This window comes from Myotis nattereri (assembly GCF_964212035.1).
Source record: "Myotis nattereri genome assembly, chromosome: 6".
NCBI lineage: Eukaryota > Metazoa > Chordata > Mammalia > Chiroptera > Vespertilionidae > Myotis > Myotis nattereri.
Genome location: NC_138081.1, coordinates 8,205,408 through 8,224,391, shown reverse-complemented (window position 1 = coordinate 8,224,391; position 18,984 = coordinate 8,205,408). Strand labels below are relative to the sequence as shown.

Sequence of the window (18,984 nt, the reverse complement as noted above, 5' to 3'; positions counted from 1 at the left end):
GGTGCGGGCGACCGTTCACAGCACCGTCTGCTCCCGTGCCCGTGCTGGGGAAAGGCGGTGCTGTCTGCAGAGACCGGCGGGCCTCTGGAGTGAGATGGGGGACGGCCTGGTTCTTAGCTGACTGTCATGACTGATGGACAGAGGGGCTGCACGCACGCTTCCCGCCCCCAGCATGTTGTCGCCCGCGAGGGGAACCCTACCCAGGAACACTGTGCCCGCAGGCCAACGCGCCCTGCCTGGCCCGCTGCTTCCTTTCACTCCCACTCCTCCGTCACCTCTCAGCACCCGAGAGCACGTCGTATCTGGCCTTCACAAAAGACCTACAGACTGGGGTGTTCGGAGTTAGAATCATCCGTGGTACCTGAGGATGGGTGAAGTGAGGCCTAGGAATTCAGGAAGAGGGACCCAGGTGTTGAGGACGCCCCAAAGCAGGGCAAGAGGATGGAAGGCCGGCATGGAAGTGAGAGGCCAGAGGCGGAGCCTAGAGGGAGTCCCGCTGGAAGGCGGTGGAGGGAAGGAAGTGGGGGAGCAGAAGGGAGAAGGCTACAGAGGAAAGGTTCTGGAGTCAGGAAACCCCACCGTCAAGGCAGAGCTGGGTGTTCGGAAAGAGCACTCTGTCCCCCTCAGCTCCAGTGGGGACAGTGGCTGTGACAGCTCCCGTCTGACACGGGTCAGCAGTGCCTCTGGTCAGGCTAATCCTGCACCGCCTCTCCTCCCCTCTCAGCCACAACCCTGACCAGCAGGTGCCCCTGCTAACAATTCCCAGGTTGGCAACACGTTATCCTGGATGAAGAGGGTGGTGAGGCTCCCGGCGGGGGTGAGTGAAACCAACGGGTGGGGAGGAGGAGGGGTGGGGTGAGACCGGTCTCTCAGAGCTGTCCCTGTCTCAACCTGGCATCGTCTGGTCTTCAACTCACCAGTCGGCCGGCGCCCAGCACGTGGGCTCCATGTGCTCCCCGCTCCCCTGGTTCCCAAGGACCCCTCCCCTCCCCCATCACAGGTGGACTGCGTTCTCCCCCGGCCTCACCCACCGATGCATGTCTTCCCGTCGGTATGGAGCACAAACTTGACATGGCAGCCGCACCGGGGACCCTGCTCTGTGTCATCGCACGTGTGCTGACAGCCACCGTTACCGTAGTTGCAGGTCACTGTGCAGAGAGGGCAGGAGACCGGTCAGCTTGCTTCTCCCTGGGCACCACGGTCCCCAGAACTCAGTCCCTGGCCTTCTTGCCTCCGCCATGCTCCTTCCTCCCATTCCTGCTGCTGAGGCCCCACCCCCCACCGCACTGTCTCCCTCCTCCCGCTGCCATCTCGGGGTCTCACATTTACAGTCCCGTTGGTTCTTGGTGAGCTCGAAGCCAGGCCGGCATTCACAGGCAATGCCCCCTTTGGGTGTCTCCCGGCAAATGTGAGCGCAGCCGTGGTTCTTGTTCATGCAGTTCATTCCTTCTAAAACGGAAGAGCAGCAGGGTGAATGCTCTGTACTTCCGGACGCTGAGGAAGAGGAACTAGAAGGAATAACTGGGGCCCAGGAAATTGGGAGAGTCCCACCAAGACTGCAAGAAGGAGAGGAGACGGACTCGCCCTCACAGGCTCCCTGCCCTGCCTGCACGGTCACCTCTCCTTCCAACCTGTGCCAGGTACTGGGTGGATTCAGGAAGGACCCGTATATAAGATAAAATGTAGGACATATATATTTTATGTCCTCAAACAGCTTACAGTCAAACTGGGAAGAAGATAAGTATCCATGGGGGTGGGAGTAACTGGATAACTCCTACATGATTCTGTATCTAATAGACAAATATCTAAGCTCCCTCTACATGCAGGGCAGTGTGTTGGGTTCTGGGGACACAAAGATGATTTAGACACAGTCCCTGCCCTCAGAAATGTCACAGTCTAGGGGGGAGGGAGTCTCAGAAACAGACAACACATACCCACTAACCCTGCCTGACCCTCCCAAGGAATGCGGCATCGGTGAGGCCCTATCGCGACAGCAGCTTAGAGCTCAGCCACCTACCATCATTCATTAGGACACAGAGAATGCCCCACCCTGGCCCCAGCTCCAAAGGAATTCCCCCCCGTTTTGCTTTAAGACGGCGTCTACCTGCAGAGCCCTCAGGATGTGGTTCGGCTGAGGGACAGGGAAGGAGCCAGTGGAGTTGAGCGGAGGGGGAGACCTAGGGGATGGTGGGGGACGCCCCCAAGGGAGGGGGGAGCGCAAGGAGCAGGCCTCCCGGCCAGGGCTGACCTTCGGGCCGCTGGATGCAGGTGTGCTGGTTGTCGCTGAGGAAAAAGCCCTCCCGGCAGCGGCACTCGTAGCTGCCCATCATGTTGACGCAGCTCTGCTGGCAGCCGCCGTTGCCCTCGGCGCACTCGTCCACATCTGTGCGGGACAGCGGCTGGTGAGCGGTGGGTGCGGGCGGCCACCGGGTGGTGCGCGCAGTCTTAAGAGACCAGCACACACCCCTGCCCTCCTCCCCCGTCCAACACCCGGCCTCAGGCCAGGCCGTTCTCAGCGCTCAGCCCTGCTCCACTCCTGAGGAGGCCACCTCGGAGGGCAGAGCTGGGGAGCGAGCACGCGGGGAGGGCACCCGTGAACACGGCTCACTCAGGTGAAGAGCCTCTCGGAACTGAGTCCGAGGGCAGAAGAGATCAGGAAAGGAGGCAGAGAAGAGGAACAGAGATGAAGGTAAGAGTGGAGGTTGGCTGGAGCGAGGACCTGGGGGCAGCTGGAGGCGGTAAGAGCCAGGCAATCCGAGAACCTGGGAAATGGCTCCGTGTGCAGAGAGAGCTATGGCCATGGTGCTGAGGTGGGTGAGGCGGGGTGGGGCAGGCAGTGGCCTCAACTCCTTGCGGAGCAGGGACCATATCTGTGGACAGGCCACGCCCCGGTCCTTCTCCCCTCCCCCCATGCCTGGGCTTGCTGCCATATTCCCTAGCCTTTCTCCTATTTTGGTTTAACAAAACAAAGTCTGGAGCTTGGCACAGCGGGGGGGGGGGGGGGGGGGCAGCAGGAGCTGCCAGGCCACACCCTAATCACCACCACAAATCACCACCCCCAGGTCTGAGCGCCAAGCTCATCCCAGGTCCCCCCACTTCAAGGCCTCGACTCTGTCTCTATGCTCCCTACTTGCCCTCCCAAGTCCAGTTTTCCTTGGCCCAGGAGGCATGAGGGAGATTGGTTCCCAAATGTCCCAAATGTAGCAGCTGGGATCTGGGCTCCTGAGGGCTTCATCTGTCCCCCTCCCCATCGTCTCCGCTGAGCCTCAAAACCCTGTCCTCTCCCCTCTGGCCAAGGGCCACGGGCCCGGACGCAGCGGGCTCCGGCCTGAGATGCACTTGTTAGGAAAGCCAAGGAGGGGTACTTTCCTCTGCCTTGTCCCTGTCCCTGCGCCTCTGTCACTACACTGTGACTTCTCCCACCCGTCTTCCTGCCCTTGCCCATCCTACATTCCATCCTTCTTTGCAGCGGTCGCCAACGGGTGGTCCCCGGACCACTGGTGGTCTGTGAGGTCCGAAAGGTTGGCGACCGCTGCTACTCTGGCCAAGTTCTTTCCTCCCATTCTCAGCGGGGAAACTGAGGCCGCCCAGGGCCTGGATGGCGTACTCGGGGCTCCCCTAAAAGCCAAAGGTAAGATTGAGACGTTGAGCCCCAGCCCTAGAGTTAGTGTTAGACCGTTGCTCTCCCTGGCCCCTTCCCTACCTACTCATTCCCTTATCTTCTGGTTGATTTTATAAGGAAACAAGACGATAGAATCGGGGCCTAGAGAGGTCAAAGGCAACCAAAGAGCCCAGACGCTGATGTTCACAGTCCTGGAGGCAAGTCCCTGTCCTGGTCCCAGCGTCGCAGCTCCCCTTTCCCAAGGAGTTCCCGGGGGGCGGGGGGCGGGGGGTGGGGGGGGCTCACAGGTGACTGGGCAGACAAGGAAGGCCGTTCTGTGGTAACCACAGTGGCAAGAGGTGGCCAGGGCTGCGGGGAGGGCCCAGCAGGAATCAGAGCTTCGAGGCCTGGCTGGGAGTGGGAACCTAGAAGCCTGGTTCCACTGGGTTTGCAATGTGACTGGGTTTGAAGGCAGCTCGGTGGTCAGGAGGCTCTCCTAGGCCAAAGGGACCTCAGATAATTCCTCAAACAATTCCTGCTTTTCTGGGCATCCTTCCTGTTGCTTCTCTTCCTCTCCTGGTCTATTCTTCCAGGCCCCCGTGTCTGTGATGGCACCAGAGAGAAAGAGCTTGGGGAAGGACCCCGGGTTCCTATCTCAGATGCTGTGGGATTCAGTTTGTCTGCTTGGGGAGGAGTCTGACATGGTCCTGGTAAGTGGCAGAAACCAAAGTGGAGTTTAGTTACTTGGAGATTCTCCTCTTTCTGATCCAGCTCCTGGGACAAAGGAGGCCAGGTCAGACAGGCCTCAGAGGTGAGGAGGGGGCGCCTGGAGAGTTCAGAGAGCGCCGGGGAGAAGACCAGCCCTTCGCGACAGAGGCTCCCCAGGGCGCAGGGGAGCAGCGTCGACGATGACGTCCTGTGTATGGAGCACCCACCCTGTGCCAAGGACTGTCCAGGGCTCCTTACACATGTTCTCTCATGGGGTCTCGCCGGGAGCCCTTTGAGCAAGCTGGGGTTCCCAGAGACTGTGAGTCTGCCCAAGGCCACATCCCTGGTGAGCAGCAGGGCCAGGGTCTGTCTGCAGCAAATCACCTCCCGCATGCCCTCACGGGCTAAGCCCACTGCTGTCGTCGCTGGCCCCGCCCTCTCCTCTGCTGTGCTCACCCAGCACAGGACTAGGTCACCCCCAGTGCCAGTCTCAAAGGGGAGGCGGGCCTTGTTCTCTATTTTGCAGCTGTTTTGGTCACTTTCCTCGCCTTGTCTGGGACATGGGAAATGCTGGAAACACCGCCTTCCCCACCAGACCCCCCTCCCACACCCCCTCCCTTGCTCACCCAGACAGTTGTGTCCATCATGTGCCAGGTGGAATCCGTCGTAGCAGGTGCATCGGTAATTGCCAGGGATGTTGACACAGTCGTGCACACAGCCCGCATTATCCTCTCGCTCGCACTCGTCCACATCTGCGGGCAAAGGGGAGCTGGGCAGTTGGACCCACCTGTGTGCCCCCCACTCTCCAGCCCTGGGCTCAGCCCTGAGGTGGTTTTTAAAAAACCACCTCATCTGTGTGCGTTTGTGCATGTGTGCATCTGTGTGTGTGCGCGCTTACATAGTTACTTTCATAGCCTACAAACCATTTTGCATTTTGCTATTTTCACCTAAAGTCAAACATTTTCTCATATTTCCACCCAGCCTTTCTAATTACCAATGTACATGGTTGCAGGATATTCCATTGTGTCGCTATATCTTAATTTGCTTTTTCTCTCTTGCTAGAGTCCTTCCATTTACTTCACTATCATAAATAAAGCATCAAAGAATATCTTCTCTTGTATGTTATTTCTCTGAATTTCCTTTGAAGAAGTTCCTAAGAGTAAGATTCCCGGGTCAAAGGGTATGAATGCCTTTGGGATTCCTCTAGGGATGACAAAATCACGTTTCAAATCATACTGTCACCAGGAATGACGAGTGCCCCTGTCCCTGAGCCTCGTCAGCACAGAGGGTCACGCACGGACACAGCAGGGCTGCCCGGCCCTCAGGACGAGAGGCGGTGCCTGTTTCCAGCATGCATCCCGTCCGTCCTCGTGCTTTGTGGTGTAAGGGTCTGAAGACGGAGGTTCCAATGTCAGGGACCCTCGGGCCTTAGTCCCATGATTCTGACCCCTACACAGCCCGGCTTGTCTGGCTGTGAACTAGCCTAGATGGAGCCTTTGTACAAATTAGAAAATGGCGCTCTCTCTGGGAAGAAATGGCTCCTCCCCTCCCTGCCTCCACCAGCCCCCTCCCCAGGTGCCCTCCCAGCCTCACCTTTGCAGTGTTTCCCGTCGCCTGTGTAGCCAGACTTGCAGATGCACTTGTATGACCGGGGGGTGTTCTGGCAGAGGGCATCAATGTGGCAGCTGTCGGTCCCCTCCACACACTCATCCACATCTGGCAGGGCAGAGGGCGCACGTGAGACCCCCTGCCGGCGCCTCCCAAGGGCACCTGGACGTGGCCCCCAAGGGCAAACCCCCCTTCCCTCCCAAAGAGAGGCAGTGACTCCTCCCGAAGCAGGTGCCCGCCCCCCCCTCTGGTTTCAGAGTGGCCCGACTGCGATTCCAGGAATTCAGAAGAAAACCCACTTCCCTCAGAAATGCTTAATCCACAATGACAGCTAGAACTCCCTCATCTGAAACACTCCTCTTGGATTTAAAAACAAACAAGAACCCTTGGACTGGGTGGCACACTTCACTTGACTAGAAATATTCCGCCTGGCGTGAGTTAGGAGCAGGCTTGCGTGGGGGGGGGGGGGGGGGGGGAGGGGGCGCAAAAGGGCATGTAGTCAGTGACCTCTGGGAAGGGGCAGGGTCCAGGCCACTGGTAATTAAAGGGGAAGCCAGGGGGACGGAGCACCTGAGAAATCTTCACTTGCCTCATGATTCTACCTGCAACCAGACCTGCTTCCACTTGCCCACTATGGCGCCAGGAATCCTTTGAGGAGAGAACTTCCATCCTGGAAGGTTTCCCTGGGCCCCTGTGCCGTCCGTGCCGTAGGCACCGGAAGCTGGCCGGGCTGGCACCAACCCCTGGAATCTGACTCTCGGCTGACCCAGGCAGGCCCATCATCCCACCGCCCGAGCTCTTTCATCTCACCTCAGCGCTCCCTCGCCTGACCCTCTGACAGGAGGTGCTACTCACAAAGCTGTGCTAAGGGGGAGGCCGCCTAAGACCCAGCAAAGAGAGGGTGGTTCAGAAAGGACAGAGCATCACTGGTCTGTCCCCTTTTGGCAAAAGACCGCCTCTCCCGGGGCAGTGTTTTGGTGCGCCCAAAGCTGAACTGAAAAAGGGAAAGTGTTTCATTCCGTTGAAACCGCTATGCAAGGTGAAGGTGTGGAGGCTCGGAGGTGACTCCGCCCACCCAGAAGGAGACCGATCAGGAACGTGAAGCAGGATGTGGCTGAGCGCCACGAAGGCATCGGAGAGGAGGCTGGTCCTCAACCCCGGCTGCACGTCAGAGTCAACTCCCCCACCCCGGGATTCTGGCCAATGGCCTGGGCTGGGGCCTGGCCCCCAGCTTTTCCTGACGCTCCAGGTGAGTCTGCAGCCAGGCTTGAGAATCTGCTAAAGGGACGATCGGAGTTGGAGAAGGGGCTACTCCTGGCTGTAATTGGGAAACCAAGTAAAAAAATATATAAAAGACTGTAAATATAAAGAACTATAACTTCCAAGTGCAATCGGTGGATCACAGAATTGCCTGGCTTTTGTTAAAATGCAGATTCTCAGCTTTATCGCTGAACTATTTGAACCCAAATCCTTCAGATGCTTAATGTATTTTTCACTGAATGGATGAACACGGGGACCAGCAATAACTCCAATTTATAGGCACTCATGAGTCCTCGCTTCAATCAGCTGGCTGTCCTCTGCTTTCCTACTTCAAGAAGCACTGAGGGCGCAGGACTGAGGAGGGTCCTGGAGCTGAGAAGAGAAGTGAAATGTGGGAGAGCCCCAAGCCCGGCCCCACATCTCCTGGGCTTGTCAGCTCCACTCTCCACCCTCCAACTCTCTTCCAATCCTACCCGCCATGCCCCCCCTCCGCGGGTCAGTCCCAGGCTCCAGTCCAGCTCTACCACTCTAGGGAGGTTTCTCACCCCCTTATTCCTTCCTCCTTGAAAGGGGTGACAGTCCCGCCTCATGAGAGCTAGGTTGTGTGTGTCAAGCACGTAGGCAGTGCCTGGCAAATAGCAGGTCCCCTGGAGATGCTGGGAAGGATTAACACACTGTGCAGCCAGCAGGTGCTCAAGGGCCAAGCCCCGTAAGGTGTTAGCCGCGAGGCACAGGCGGCTGTTGACATTTAAATGAACGTAAAATCCAGTTCCTTCGTGGCTCTAGCCACCGGCCCAGGTCTCAGCAGCCACCTGTGGCGAAGGCTGCCAGCGCGGACAGCACAGGTACGGAGCATTTCCGGCACCTGGCGCTGCTCCAGGAGCTCTGGATCGGGGAGTCCCCTGGGCCTGCGTGGGCCAAAGGCACCCCCCAAGGAGTGGGGTTCCAGCTGAGCTTTGGAGATGGGATAAATGTTAGCAGGAGAGGAAGGAGGCAATACCACGTGTGGTGAATTGCGAAGAAAAACAAGGCGTCCAGAGTTGGTTCTTACTCTGTCCCCACATTTACACATACCCTCCTCGGTGGGGAAAGGTACTTTTAACAAAGAATTCCAAATGTGGAGTGGCTCAAGGTCAAGTGTTATCTATTCTTGTGGGGTCCCTGCAGGACGGGGACTGGATGATCGCCCCCTTCCCTGTGGTAACCCTGTGAGTCTTAGAGGCGGGCAGGGGCATCGGACAATCCCAGTGACGGAGAACCAGCCTGTCCACCCACTGGGAGCTCTCTCCATCTGCCCCCCGCGGCCCGCAGGGTGACGGGGAGCCCCTTCTGCAGGCCACGGCGGGGCACAAGCCTGTCTTGAACCAGCTGGTGCGCCAGTAAGGTCAGCGTGGGGCCTTCGGGCTCCCGGCCCTTCCCTTTGCCTCCAAGTCAGTGCTCACAGCCCTGGAGTGGCCCCCGCAGCCTCGGGACTCTCCCAGCAGCTGGGCTCCGCCCGCCGTCGGACCCGCGGCCTGGTCTCCTGCTCACAGTGCCAAACCCTCCCCCCGCACATCCACACACCCCGTTCTTCACCACTGAGGTGCTCCCTCTCTTCCAGCCACACTGTGCCCCGCTCCCCAAACCCAGCTCACACCGTCTCCCCAAAAGCTCTTCCTGGTCCGGGGGCCTCCGCGGGCCTGGCTCGCTCAAGGCGATTGCTGCCCTGCTCTGCGAAGGCTTTCGTTCATCTTAATTTCTTCGCTAAGGCTTTGAAGCCCTCTCGTGCGGCAGGTCCCACTCTTCACACGGCTGGTCACTCACCGAGGAAGGGACTATTTGGACGGAACCTTTGAAAGCAGAGCAGGCCGAAGCCAGAGCTCGGACATAGGGCCCCGGAGTACCTCCAGGCCTCGTCCTCGGCCAGTTCAATCTTTCAGGGCTCCTCCCACACCTGCCCGCCCACAGCGTGTCCGGACGGGGCCCATCGACAGCCCAGCGAGGGTATCCGCCTGCACCCGGGGTGCAGGGCTTCCGAGCTGGCCCGACAGTGCACGCTGCGGGGCACGGCTGCTTTAGCCAGCGGTTCTCAGCGCCGGCCGCACGGGGTTCCGGGGCCTTAAGTGTGCCGGTCCAGGCACCGTCCTCCGCCGCGGGCAGGTGTCCAGGGGGAAGCTGTGTGGCTGTCTAGCTTCCTTTCCCAACGCAGGTGATGTGAACAGACTCTGCTCAGGCTGGGCGGGGCCTGGGGCAGCGACAGGCCAGAGTTTGAGAAAAGGCGCTCAGGAGTGGTGCGTGTCAGTTCCAATGCCAGCGCCCACGGCTGGTCCCGGGCCAGCCTCTCAACCCCCCTGCTGCCTCCTCTGTAAATGGGAATCAAGATAATAGCACCTCGCCCTGGCCGGGGGCTCAGCTGGTTGGAGCGTTGCCCTGGACACCAGAAGGTTGCGGGTTTGATTCCTGGTTGGGGTGTGTACAGGAGGCAAGCGATCTCTCTCTCTCTCTCTCTCTCTCTCTCTCTCTCTCTCTCTCTCTCAAACAACAACAACAACATGGGTGAGGGATAATAATTATAATAGCACCTCCTCATGGGGCTGCCATGAGCATCAAATGAGCTAATACTTACCAGGTACTTAGCCCTGCAGTGCAGGCATTTAGTGAGTGGCTCAGGAAAGGCTCACTGTTCAGTCCTTCTCTCCAACTTGCTCCCAGTCTCTTGGTGAAGCCCTCTCCACCCCACCTCCTCTGACCAAAGCCCCGTTTCAAGCCTGGTGTGGGGAGACGCAGCACCAGGGGGCAAGCGATGGGACCTACTCGCTGCCAACTCCCCCCACGTGGGAACTGCTGGAAGAGGAGGCTGGAGCGGGTGAGGCCAGCTGGGAACCAACAAGCTGCCTCCCGTGGTTCTCTGTGAAGCTATGCGTTTGTGTCCTTACCCCACACAGGCCCGGGGCCTGCTCAGAGGCTGACCTGGGGAGAGTGGCGGCTGCAGAGAGAGCACCGATGGGCCAGGACCTCCCTGCCTTACCCTCTCCTGGCACAGACGCATCGTCACCCCGTTTCTTCTGGATTTGCTCCAGTGCCTAGCAGAGCACTCCCAAAGCTCTGCTAAACAGCAGGAGGAGGGCTGGGATGCGGGGTGGTGGCGGGGGAGGGGGGGAGATAAGAGGGCTAGAGGGCAGACCAGAAGGGGTGGGTTATGACAACATGCAGTCCTGAGGCTCCCCTCTGAGAACGGGGGTGCACTCCGCAGGGGAAGCAGGATGGCCTCAGGGAAACACTTCATCACACAACCTTTCTCAGGCCCAGCCCAGGAACAGCGGCAAATGGACACAGGCAGGAACACAGGCGGCAGACACCCCACGCACCCGCACATCACCACAGTAGCGACCCAACCACTCCCAGCGCTGGGTGGTTAGGGGCAAATCTGCTGGGCCCAGTGCAAGGTCCAAAGCAGCCGGCCTGGCGTCCTAGCGTGCCCGCACGGCTGTGGCACCCTCCTTGCCCCCGCCAGGTGAGCCCGGGACCTGCCTACGCCACTCCTCCATCTCCTCTCCCTCACTGCCTCCAGGTCGCCCCCAGCACTGAGGACCAGGTCGGGGGCTGCTGGACGCCACCGGTGGCTGTCCCGCCTTCTCTGATCTGTTACTCCTCTTCACTCCTAAGGCTTTTACTGTGAGGTTCTCTGGCCACTTAACCAACCGCTATCCTGTGATCCCTCTTATATGCTACCATGTGCCCTTATGTAACTTCTAGTTCCCTCCCCACTGAAGCTGTACGCTCCCCGAGACCATGGCTTCTGAGTCTTTGAAACCTACTGAGCAGCTGAAGGGTTGAGCACATGCATTCAGCAGTGAACAAGGCAGCTGATATGCTGAAAGCACTCAGTATATGTTTGTTAAACAGATGGATGGATGGTGGATGGGTGGGTAGATGGGTAGACAGGTTGGTGGGTGAGGGGATGAGGTCCATATTCGTGGCATCCTCTCTGTTCCAGGTTACCGCAGAGAAAAAGCTCGCTCTTTACTCTCCTGTGACCCCTCAGCTGTTCTGGATGGAGGGCATCCCAGGAAGTTTAGTCTTAATTTAAGGGTAGCGAGACAGGAAACTTAGAGAAGGTAGGATACCTGCTTATAGGCATCCCTTTGGCGCTGCTGAAGCCAGCAGACTGGGACCCGTGAATCTAGGGTAGGATTCCTAGGGGCTCCTGCAGAATCATAGAGTTTCAGGGTCTTCAGGTGAGCTGGCTGCTCAGGCATCTCTTCAGAGCATCCTTGTCAGGTAGACGTCCCACCCTCGGTGACAGGGCACCGGGAGCCCTGCTGCTCCTGGCCGGCTCCCTCGTCCGTTCCTCCAGGCTGCCTCCCCCACTGCGTCGCACCCGAAATAGAAGCAACCCAGCTTCGCGTGACACCCCGCCCGCAGCGTGTGCACACGTGCCTGCCTATGTGCACATCCGCTCTACCTCCACATGCAAAGGGCAAGTAGGGAAGCGGGCAGAGCCTGGCTCCCCTCCGGCTTCTCAATGTGCCTTCCCCATGTGGAGCGGCTGAGCCTCTCCTGCCTCAGCCGGAGCCGGGACAGGGCCCAGGCCGGGGAGCGGGGCCTGGAGACTCCAGGGGCCACACACATGACCCGAAGGAGAGGAGGCAGAGTACTTGCTTCTTTTTAAAATAGTACCCTCCCCCCTTTTTAAAATGTTTTTATTGATTTCAGGGAGAGAGAGAGAGGATAGAAACATCAACAATGAGAGAGAATCACTGATCGGCTGCCTCTTGTACGCCCCCCACCGGGGATCGAGCCCACAACCGGGACATGTGCCCTTGACTGGAATCGAACCTGGGACCCTTCAGCCCGCAGGCCGACGCCCAATCCACTGGGACAAACCAGCCAGGGCAGTAGTCTTCCCTCTCACACAAGCAGTGGCGCCTGGAAGGGAGTTGGCTGAGCCTGAGCCTCATCACCCATCACCCCGATGCCTCTCTCTTTGAGGCCCGACCTTATCCAGGTCCTCGCCCATTTGAATGTACCTTTAAACGGACAAGAATGTTCTCCCTTCCCGTGTGAACTAACCCAGCAACCCTGAGTCAGAGCCCGGAGAGGACGGGGGGGGGGGGGGGGGGCGTCCTGGAGGTGGAGGGGAGACCAGGACACGGAGAGGGGCAGGCAGTGGGCAGTGGGCTGAGGCAGGATCCAGTTCCACGATGACCAGTGAACCCCTCTACACCGAAGGGAGCGCGTAAAGAACCATGCGGTCAGGTGACGTGTAGCTCCGTGAAGTGCGCACAGCTCTTCCCCGGGGGTTGTTTTATTTGGTCCTCAAGTGGTCCTGCCTGCCATGCAGATGAGGAACAGGCCCAGAGAGGGAAGGAGGGGAGAGAGCAAATAGCGAGTGCTCCCCGCCCGTGCTCCCCACACACACTGTGAACCCCGGAGGGGGGAACCCATGCTTCATCGCCGTGCCTCCTCCCACCCACCTCAGCACTCAGTCCAGGGCGAAGCCAGCGCCGGTGCACGGTAGGAAATCGGCAGCGGGCATGCCGCTGCCCGGAGGCTGCGGGCACGGGCCGCGGGGAGAGGGGCCGGGTGGGTGGTGCACGGAGGAGGGCGGGGCACGCGTGGAGCGGAGTTGCAGGGGGGAAGGGTGGGCAGTGCGGCAGGGGGCAGGTGTCTCCTGCCCGGGGAGTCACTACGCTGGGCCAAGCAGCTGGTTAGAAACAAAAACAAACACCAGGATACAGGTTCCTGCTGTTAACAGCTTCAAACCGCCAGAGGGAAACTCCAAATAAATATCATTAGGAGCTTGCAAAAACGTCCTCTCTGTCAACCTGCTCCCCAGGGGCTACCCTCCAGGCACCCCCCTCCTCCCACCCACCCCCCCCCCTCCACATAGCCTGCCCTCCACCCTCACCCGGGGCTTCCTAGAATCTCCCGCCTTATTCTGGATCTTCTGCCCACGTCTCTCCTCAGCTTGTCCCTGTCAGTGACCAGATGCCAACAGCCCCTGGCCCGGGACCCAGACACCCAACCCCCAGCTCTCTAGGGTGATGGTTACAGCCACAGGGAAACCGTAGGGAAGATGAGAGCCGCAGCGCCCTGTCCAGCTATCATCCCACACGCGGGGCCGATGGAAGCGTCCAGTGGCAACGCGAAAAGGGCCGTGGTCTGGAGAGGGGAGACGCCCGGCCGGAGCAGAACGCAGAGGGCTGGTCCGAGGGGGAGGATCCGAGGCACCAGAGCAGGGCCGGCCCGGCCTCACCCAGGTGCTGAGTTCCCGGAACACAAACACGTACGCTCCACTCCCGGCGCTGAGGATGCACACACATCCCCACACACAGACGCTTGTTCTGCAGAGCCCCGTGCGGGGGAAAGGCCCGCTGACGGGGAGCAGGAACTACCAGGATGCCGAGGCCCAGGACATGGGGTCGGGGAAGAAAGGAAGAGTAGCCAAGCGACCGCTCGACCGCTCGGGCGGGGAGCAGGAGGGCGGGGCCCGGGACAAGAGGGCCTGAGATGCGGCCGGAAGCCCGAGAGGCTGGCTGCCTGAGGCTTGCGAAGGTGCCTTCTGCCTCCGTGGACAGATTCTGATACACGCAGAGTCTCAGAGCTGAAAGGGACCCTACTCGAGTCCATTTTACAAGTGAGCAGGAGCATGTCAATGATTTCCTCAGAAGCCTCAATCCGTAGGCTCTACGTCTGTGTAAACCCTGGCACCACACTCCCACCCCGTGCCACTTAGGGCTGGCAGTACGTGGGCACGGGAGGAGGAGAGCGGCCAGTCTGGTGACACAGGGGCCACTGGAGACAGGCTCAGGGCTTATGTCCCCTCTTAGCCCCGGTGGCTCGCTCCTCTCTCCCTCAGACATCCCTGGACTGGCAGTGGTATCACTTTCCCCCCAAGACCAGCAGTCTCTCTGCTTCCAGAACCGGTCTCACAGCTGAGCCGCAGCGGTCCCCGCGCCGGGCCTCTTGCGGGCACTGCCAGCCTCACAGCGGCTCTGCAGTTTCCAGCCCTGACAGGGGCTCCTTCTTGTAAGTGGTCATGTGCTAGGGGTACAGGACATCAAAGGAGGCCCACACCCTGACACGCGGGGACCAGAACCGGGGCAGGACTGGGGGGCTCAGGCAGCAACTCTTCCACCCCCATCTTCTCAAGAGGGGCTGCAGCCACCAGCGCCTCCCCCCACCCCGTCCCCGGCACCGGGCCGAGCCGTTCCACCTCTTCACTCTTCCAACGAAAACAAAATACACGTCGCCCCGCTTCCTTTTTCCTCTCACAGGAGCCACACACACACACACACACACACACACACGCGCGCGCGCGCGCGCGCGCGCACGCGCACACACGCACATGCACACACAGACATGCACACACAAGCATGCACACACACGCACGCACGCACATGCACACACAGACACACGCACACGCACGCACATGCACACAGATGTGCATGCACACGCACGCGCACGCACGCACATGCACACACAGACACACACGCACACGCGCGCGCACGCACATGCACACACAGACATGCACACACAAGCATGCACACACACGCACGCACGCACATGCACACACAGACACACACGCACACGCGCGCGCGCACGCACATGCACACACAGACACACGCGCACATGCCCACACAGACACGCACATACACACAGATGTGCACACACAAGCATGCACATGCACGCGCACACAGGCACATGCACACACATAGGCGTGCACACACGGACATGCACGCACGCACCCCCCCCCACCCCCCCCCCAGTGAATGCACACTTCACCTCACGTTCCCAAACTCACACCCAGGGCCGGCTCCTTTTACAACAGGTCCCAGCCGCTCACATCTCAAACCGGTTCTCATGCTCTCAGATTCCTGAAGGTTTCAGAAAATAATCTCATTTAGGAGTTGCTGATAACTTCCTTCTTTCTCTGCCTGCGGAACTTCTGGCTCCTGTGTCTTCTAGTCCCCTCTCTCTCCTTCCACCCTGGAGAGACTCAGGGAGATGAATTGGAAAAGTTCTCCAACCCCACCCCCCACGGGACATGTCACTGAGAGAGGAGAGGTCAAAGGGATTCCTGAGGAATTTCTAAGCAGTCCAGCCCCTCTCTACCCTCTGGAAAAGATGGGGTGGGGGGTTGGATTGAAGATCAGGCTCCAAGAGTGGGGACTGACTCTCTTCCCAGTGGCCTGGACGGGGCATGGGCACTAGCCGGCTGCCCATGGGGCCACCCTCGCCCGCTGACACGGTTATGGTTTTCATTTCATATTTTGGAGGGAGGGGCTCGGAGGAACAGTCCCTCACTGTAAGAGCTGGCCACAGGAGCCCAGGGAAGCGGGAGGAGAGGAAACAGCCACATTAAAGAGGAAGAAAGGGGTGGGGGAAAGAAAGAGAGACACACACACCCAGACAGAGACCCGGGAGACGCACCGAGACAGAGAGACACTGTTTGCCTCCCGATGAACGCTCTCGGCCCCAGGGATGGCGCTACTTGGAAACTCTAAATACACGACTTTATCAGAATTCTATCCCTAATGAGGAGAGAAAACAACCAGGTAAACTAAGCGGCCAGGCTGGCTCTCCCTCCAGCCCCTCCTGGGGACACATTCTCCCCGAGGCCAGGAGACCTTTCATTCAGCTGTAACCTGAGCCCTACACCAGGATTAGGCCTTTTTAACCACTGCTGCACCCCCCCCCCCCAAAGCAAATTAATGCTTTTAAGTTAACAATTATCTTGGTTATCCAGTCTGTCTACTTTAAAATACTCAGACAGGCACTTGAAAAACACTCCAAACCATGTACCCTCATGCACACTCACCCCCGTCCCACAGCTTACCCACCCCTCATCCACACAGTCTCAGCGACACTGAAACGTCCGCATTCCATGTGACAAGTCACAGTGCGCGCAGACCCCAGCCGGGTTCCCTGGGGTGATCCTGACGACCCGCGCATGCACACACGCGCACACGCACGCACACACGCTCACCGGCACACCCGGCTCCCTTCCCTGTCCCTCGCCGCTTTCCCACTCCACACCATTTTTGTCCCCCCACCCCCACCCACCCACCTCCGGAGAAAAGGGGCAGAGATGCAGACATCCCTAGAGGTACAGTAACTGGACAAGATACTCGCCAAGGATATCTGCATTTTAAAGACCTGCTAGAGCTTCATTTAAAAGGATGTGGCATTAAAGGCACGCTCTATGGAACTGGCGAGACCTAGGAGATATATTTGGGAGCCAGGGATGTCCACAGCATTCTGTCTGTGAGTACGGCCGCCCTGCCCGGTCAATGCTTGTTCCTCCTGCAGCACTGGCCTGCAGATTTGGGTCTGGCGACATCCCTCTAACTCAGCAAAGCTGCTGTTTGGAAATCTCTGGAAGACTAGGTTGATACATTTCCTGAATAGCAGGGTCAAAGGTAGCTGGAATGACAGACTTCGATTCTATGCTCAGCCAAACTCAGGGATCAGTAGGAAGGAAGATGCAAAGCGAACTATGGCCCAGTTGGAGCAAGTATGGCCCGAATGAACGTGAGATAAGCAGTGAACAAAACTATGTGTAAGTTCCTTGAGGGCAGGGGCCTCCTCTCCGACTGCATTCCCCACCCCCACCCCGCCCCCCCCCCACACACACACCCCGCCGGAACCCAGCAGGGTGTCCCAGGAAAGAGTGAGCCTAAGAGTGCCTTGGAGGGACTCTGAGTCCTCCTGCCTCTGAATGATGGGCTGATCTCCCAGGCTTGAAAGCCTGGGCTTGATGGCACCTGTCCCTTTTAGGCGTCTCCGTCTGCCCCAGGAACCCCCTTGAATGAATATACCGCTTGCTCTCCTCCCCCCCAGCCCCCCAGTCTTACTCGGCCACTGCAGACACTGGCTCCAACTTGAAAGAGGCCCTTATCTTGTCTCGAGATTACCGCATGAAATCTGTTCCTTCCTCAGACTAAACTCCCTAGCTAATTCCATGTTATGAGTAAGTCAGCACGCACTACAAAAGCCAGCTTTGTTTATGAAAACACAAGCAAATCCACGGTGGGAGAGGGGCTGCTCCGCTGGGGGTGGCGGTGGGAGTGGGTGTCTGGAGCCAGGAGGGGAACAGAAGCAGTTTGGGGTTGGAAGGGCTGGGGGTGGGGTCTGGTGTTTGACAGCTGAGGGTCTCTTGAGTTTTGGTTCTGCTAAAGGACGCCTTGGAGGAGGAAGGGGTGGCTGAAGAGGCAGTGTTTGGGGAGAAGAGAAGAGCCCTGGTAGAGCACCTTCCTTTAAGCAGAGAGGAAGCCCATCCAGTACAAAGAGCAGCTTAAGAATCAAGCGCTCAGGCTCCCGGACACAGCGACCTGAGGACCGGAGGCTCAGGGTCCCCCAGCTCCCAAGTTCAACTTTCCCTTCTGGCCCGGCCACCTCCACTCCCCAGCTTGGCCTCAGGAGCCCTTGGGAGAACGGGCAGAGGAATCATACCCTACTGGGCAAAGCCTTGCCAGGAGGAGTTTTCTTTTTTGCGCATATAGGATGCAGCGGGGTCAAGGGGGAGGGGAGGCTGTCCCCAACAGAACTGCAGTCCACCAGCCCGGTTCCTGCCAGTCCAACCAGGGGACTGGCCAAGCAATGATCCTGGGGTCAGGGGTGGGGGCGGGAGGGCCTCCCGGCCGCTCTCTTTAATTCCTAGAGGGATCTGTCAGAGCTCGCCAGCCTGGAATTTTACTTTGTTATTTTAATGCAATTCTGACCTGGATTTGAATGGAATTGGAAACCCGAGGCCTTAATAAATAAATATTATGATAAGAAATGAAAGCCATGCAAGATGCGAGAGTTCCCCTCACAGAGGCAGAAAGCTCCACATTCTTGCCCGGTAGCAGTCACAGCGATTTTCTTCTCATCTTCAGCCCCCTACCATCCAGGGAGAGAGGAGTTGCCTTTTCCATAAAAGATCCTAGTTTGCTTTAACATTTTTCTCCTGATAAGACAACTACTTCAGAATTTCTGCCTCACTTTGCCCGAGGACTGGGGGCGAGGGGAAGGAGTCTATGGCATGGCTGGAAAGTTTGCCTTCTGGTCTCTCCAGGCACTGCCTGAGAGAAGGCTCTATCTCGGACTTCTGGAGGACAGAGGTTTTGAAGATGCTGGGGTGACAGTGAAATAGGAAGAAATCCGAGGTGCGTGATCACGGCTGCCCAGGACTCCCCAAACTTCTCACTCACCCGTGCCACCCCTGGCTCTTCTAGCCTTTCGCCTGGGGCACAGCTCCCAGAGGTCAGGTCCCCACTGGGAGGCAGGGGGGGTGCACCGAGCGGGTCCTGACAGCAGCACGCTTCCCCGCACCTGCCCTGCCCCTCGGAGATCGCGCCCCCGCCCGCGGCCCCGCAGCCCCGCAGCCCCGCAGCCCGCGCCCTCCTTCCTTACCTTGCAAGGCTCTGCTGTGCTGGGCGGCGCGGGCGTGGACCAGCAGGACGAGCAGGCAGAGCCCGGGCAGGCGCCGCGAGCCCATGCTGGCGCTCCCCGGGCCGGCGGCCGGGGCCGGGCGCGCCGCTCCGAGGGCGGAAGCGGGCCGGGCCCCCGCGCGCCGGAGGGGGAGGGGAGGGGCGCCCCTCCGGGGCCCCGGCCGGGGGCGGCGGGGGCGGGTGCGGGGCGCGGGTCGGCTCCCGGGCTGGAGGCTCCCGACACTGCCGGCTTCTCCCGACCCGACGCCGGGAAGAGCGCGGCGGAGAGCGCGGCGAGGCTGGGGGCGCCCGAGCCGCGGACGGAGGGAACCCCCGCCCTCCAAGCGGCTGTGCTGGCGGCGGCGGCGGCGGCGGCGGGGCTGCTCCGTAGAATCCCACCCAATTTCCAGC

At 59.4% G+C, this 18,984-nt stretch overlaps 1 protein-coding gene and 1 long non-coding RNA gene across 2 annotated transcripts in view; one reads left to right on the top strand and one right to left on the bottom strand.

Moving 5' to 3' along the window:
- SCUBE3 (signal peptide, CUB domain and EGF like domain containing 3) overlaps positions 1 to 18,641 on the bottom strand; it is a gene marked incomplete at its 5' end in the record, with an annotated part of 32,822 nt that extends 14,181 nt beyond the window's left edge. Inside the window, 6 exons of the mRNA XM_081093906.1 lie at positions 1,032 to 1,148; positions 1,324 to 1,449; positions 2,249 to 2,383; positions 4,936 to 5,061; positions 5,903 to 6,025; positions 18,557 to 18,641. Coding sequence (XP_080950032.1) covers positions 1,032 to 1,148; positions 1,324 to 1,449; positions 2,249 to 2,383; positions 4,936 to 5,061; positions 5,903 to 6,025; positions 18,557 to 18,641 — 712 coding nt within the window. The remainder of the gene's footprint in view (positions 1 to 1,031; positions 1,149 to 1,323; positions 1,450 to 2,248; positions 2,384 to 4,935; positions 5,062 to 5,902; positions 6,026 to 18,556) is intronic.
- Positions 1,440 to 5,417, top strand: LOC308521078. Its single transcript, XR_013996134.1, has 5 exons — positions 1,440 to 1,640; positions 2,269 to 2,689; positions 3,470 to 3,631; positions 3,740 to 3,819; positions 4,373 to 5,417. It is a non-coding gene; the product is annotated as an uncharacterized lncRNA (long non-coding RNA).
- Positions 18,642 to 18,984: the final 343 nt, after the last annotated feature.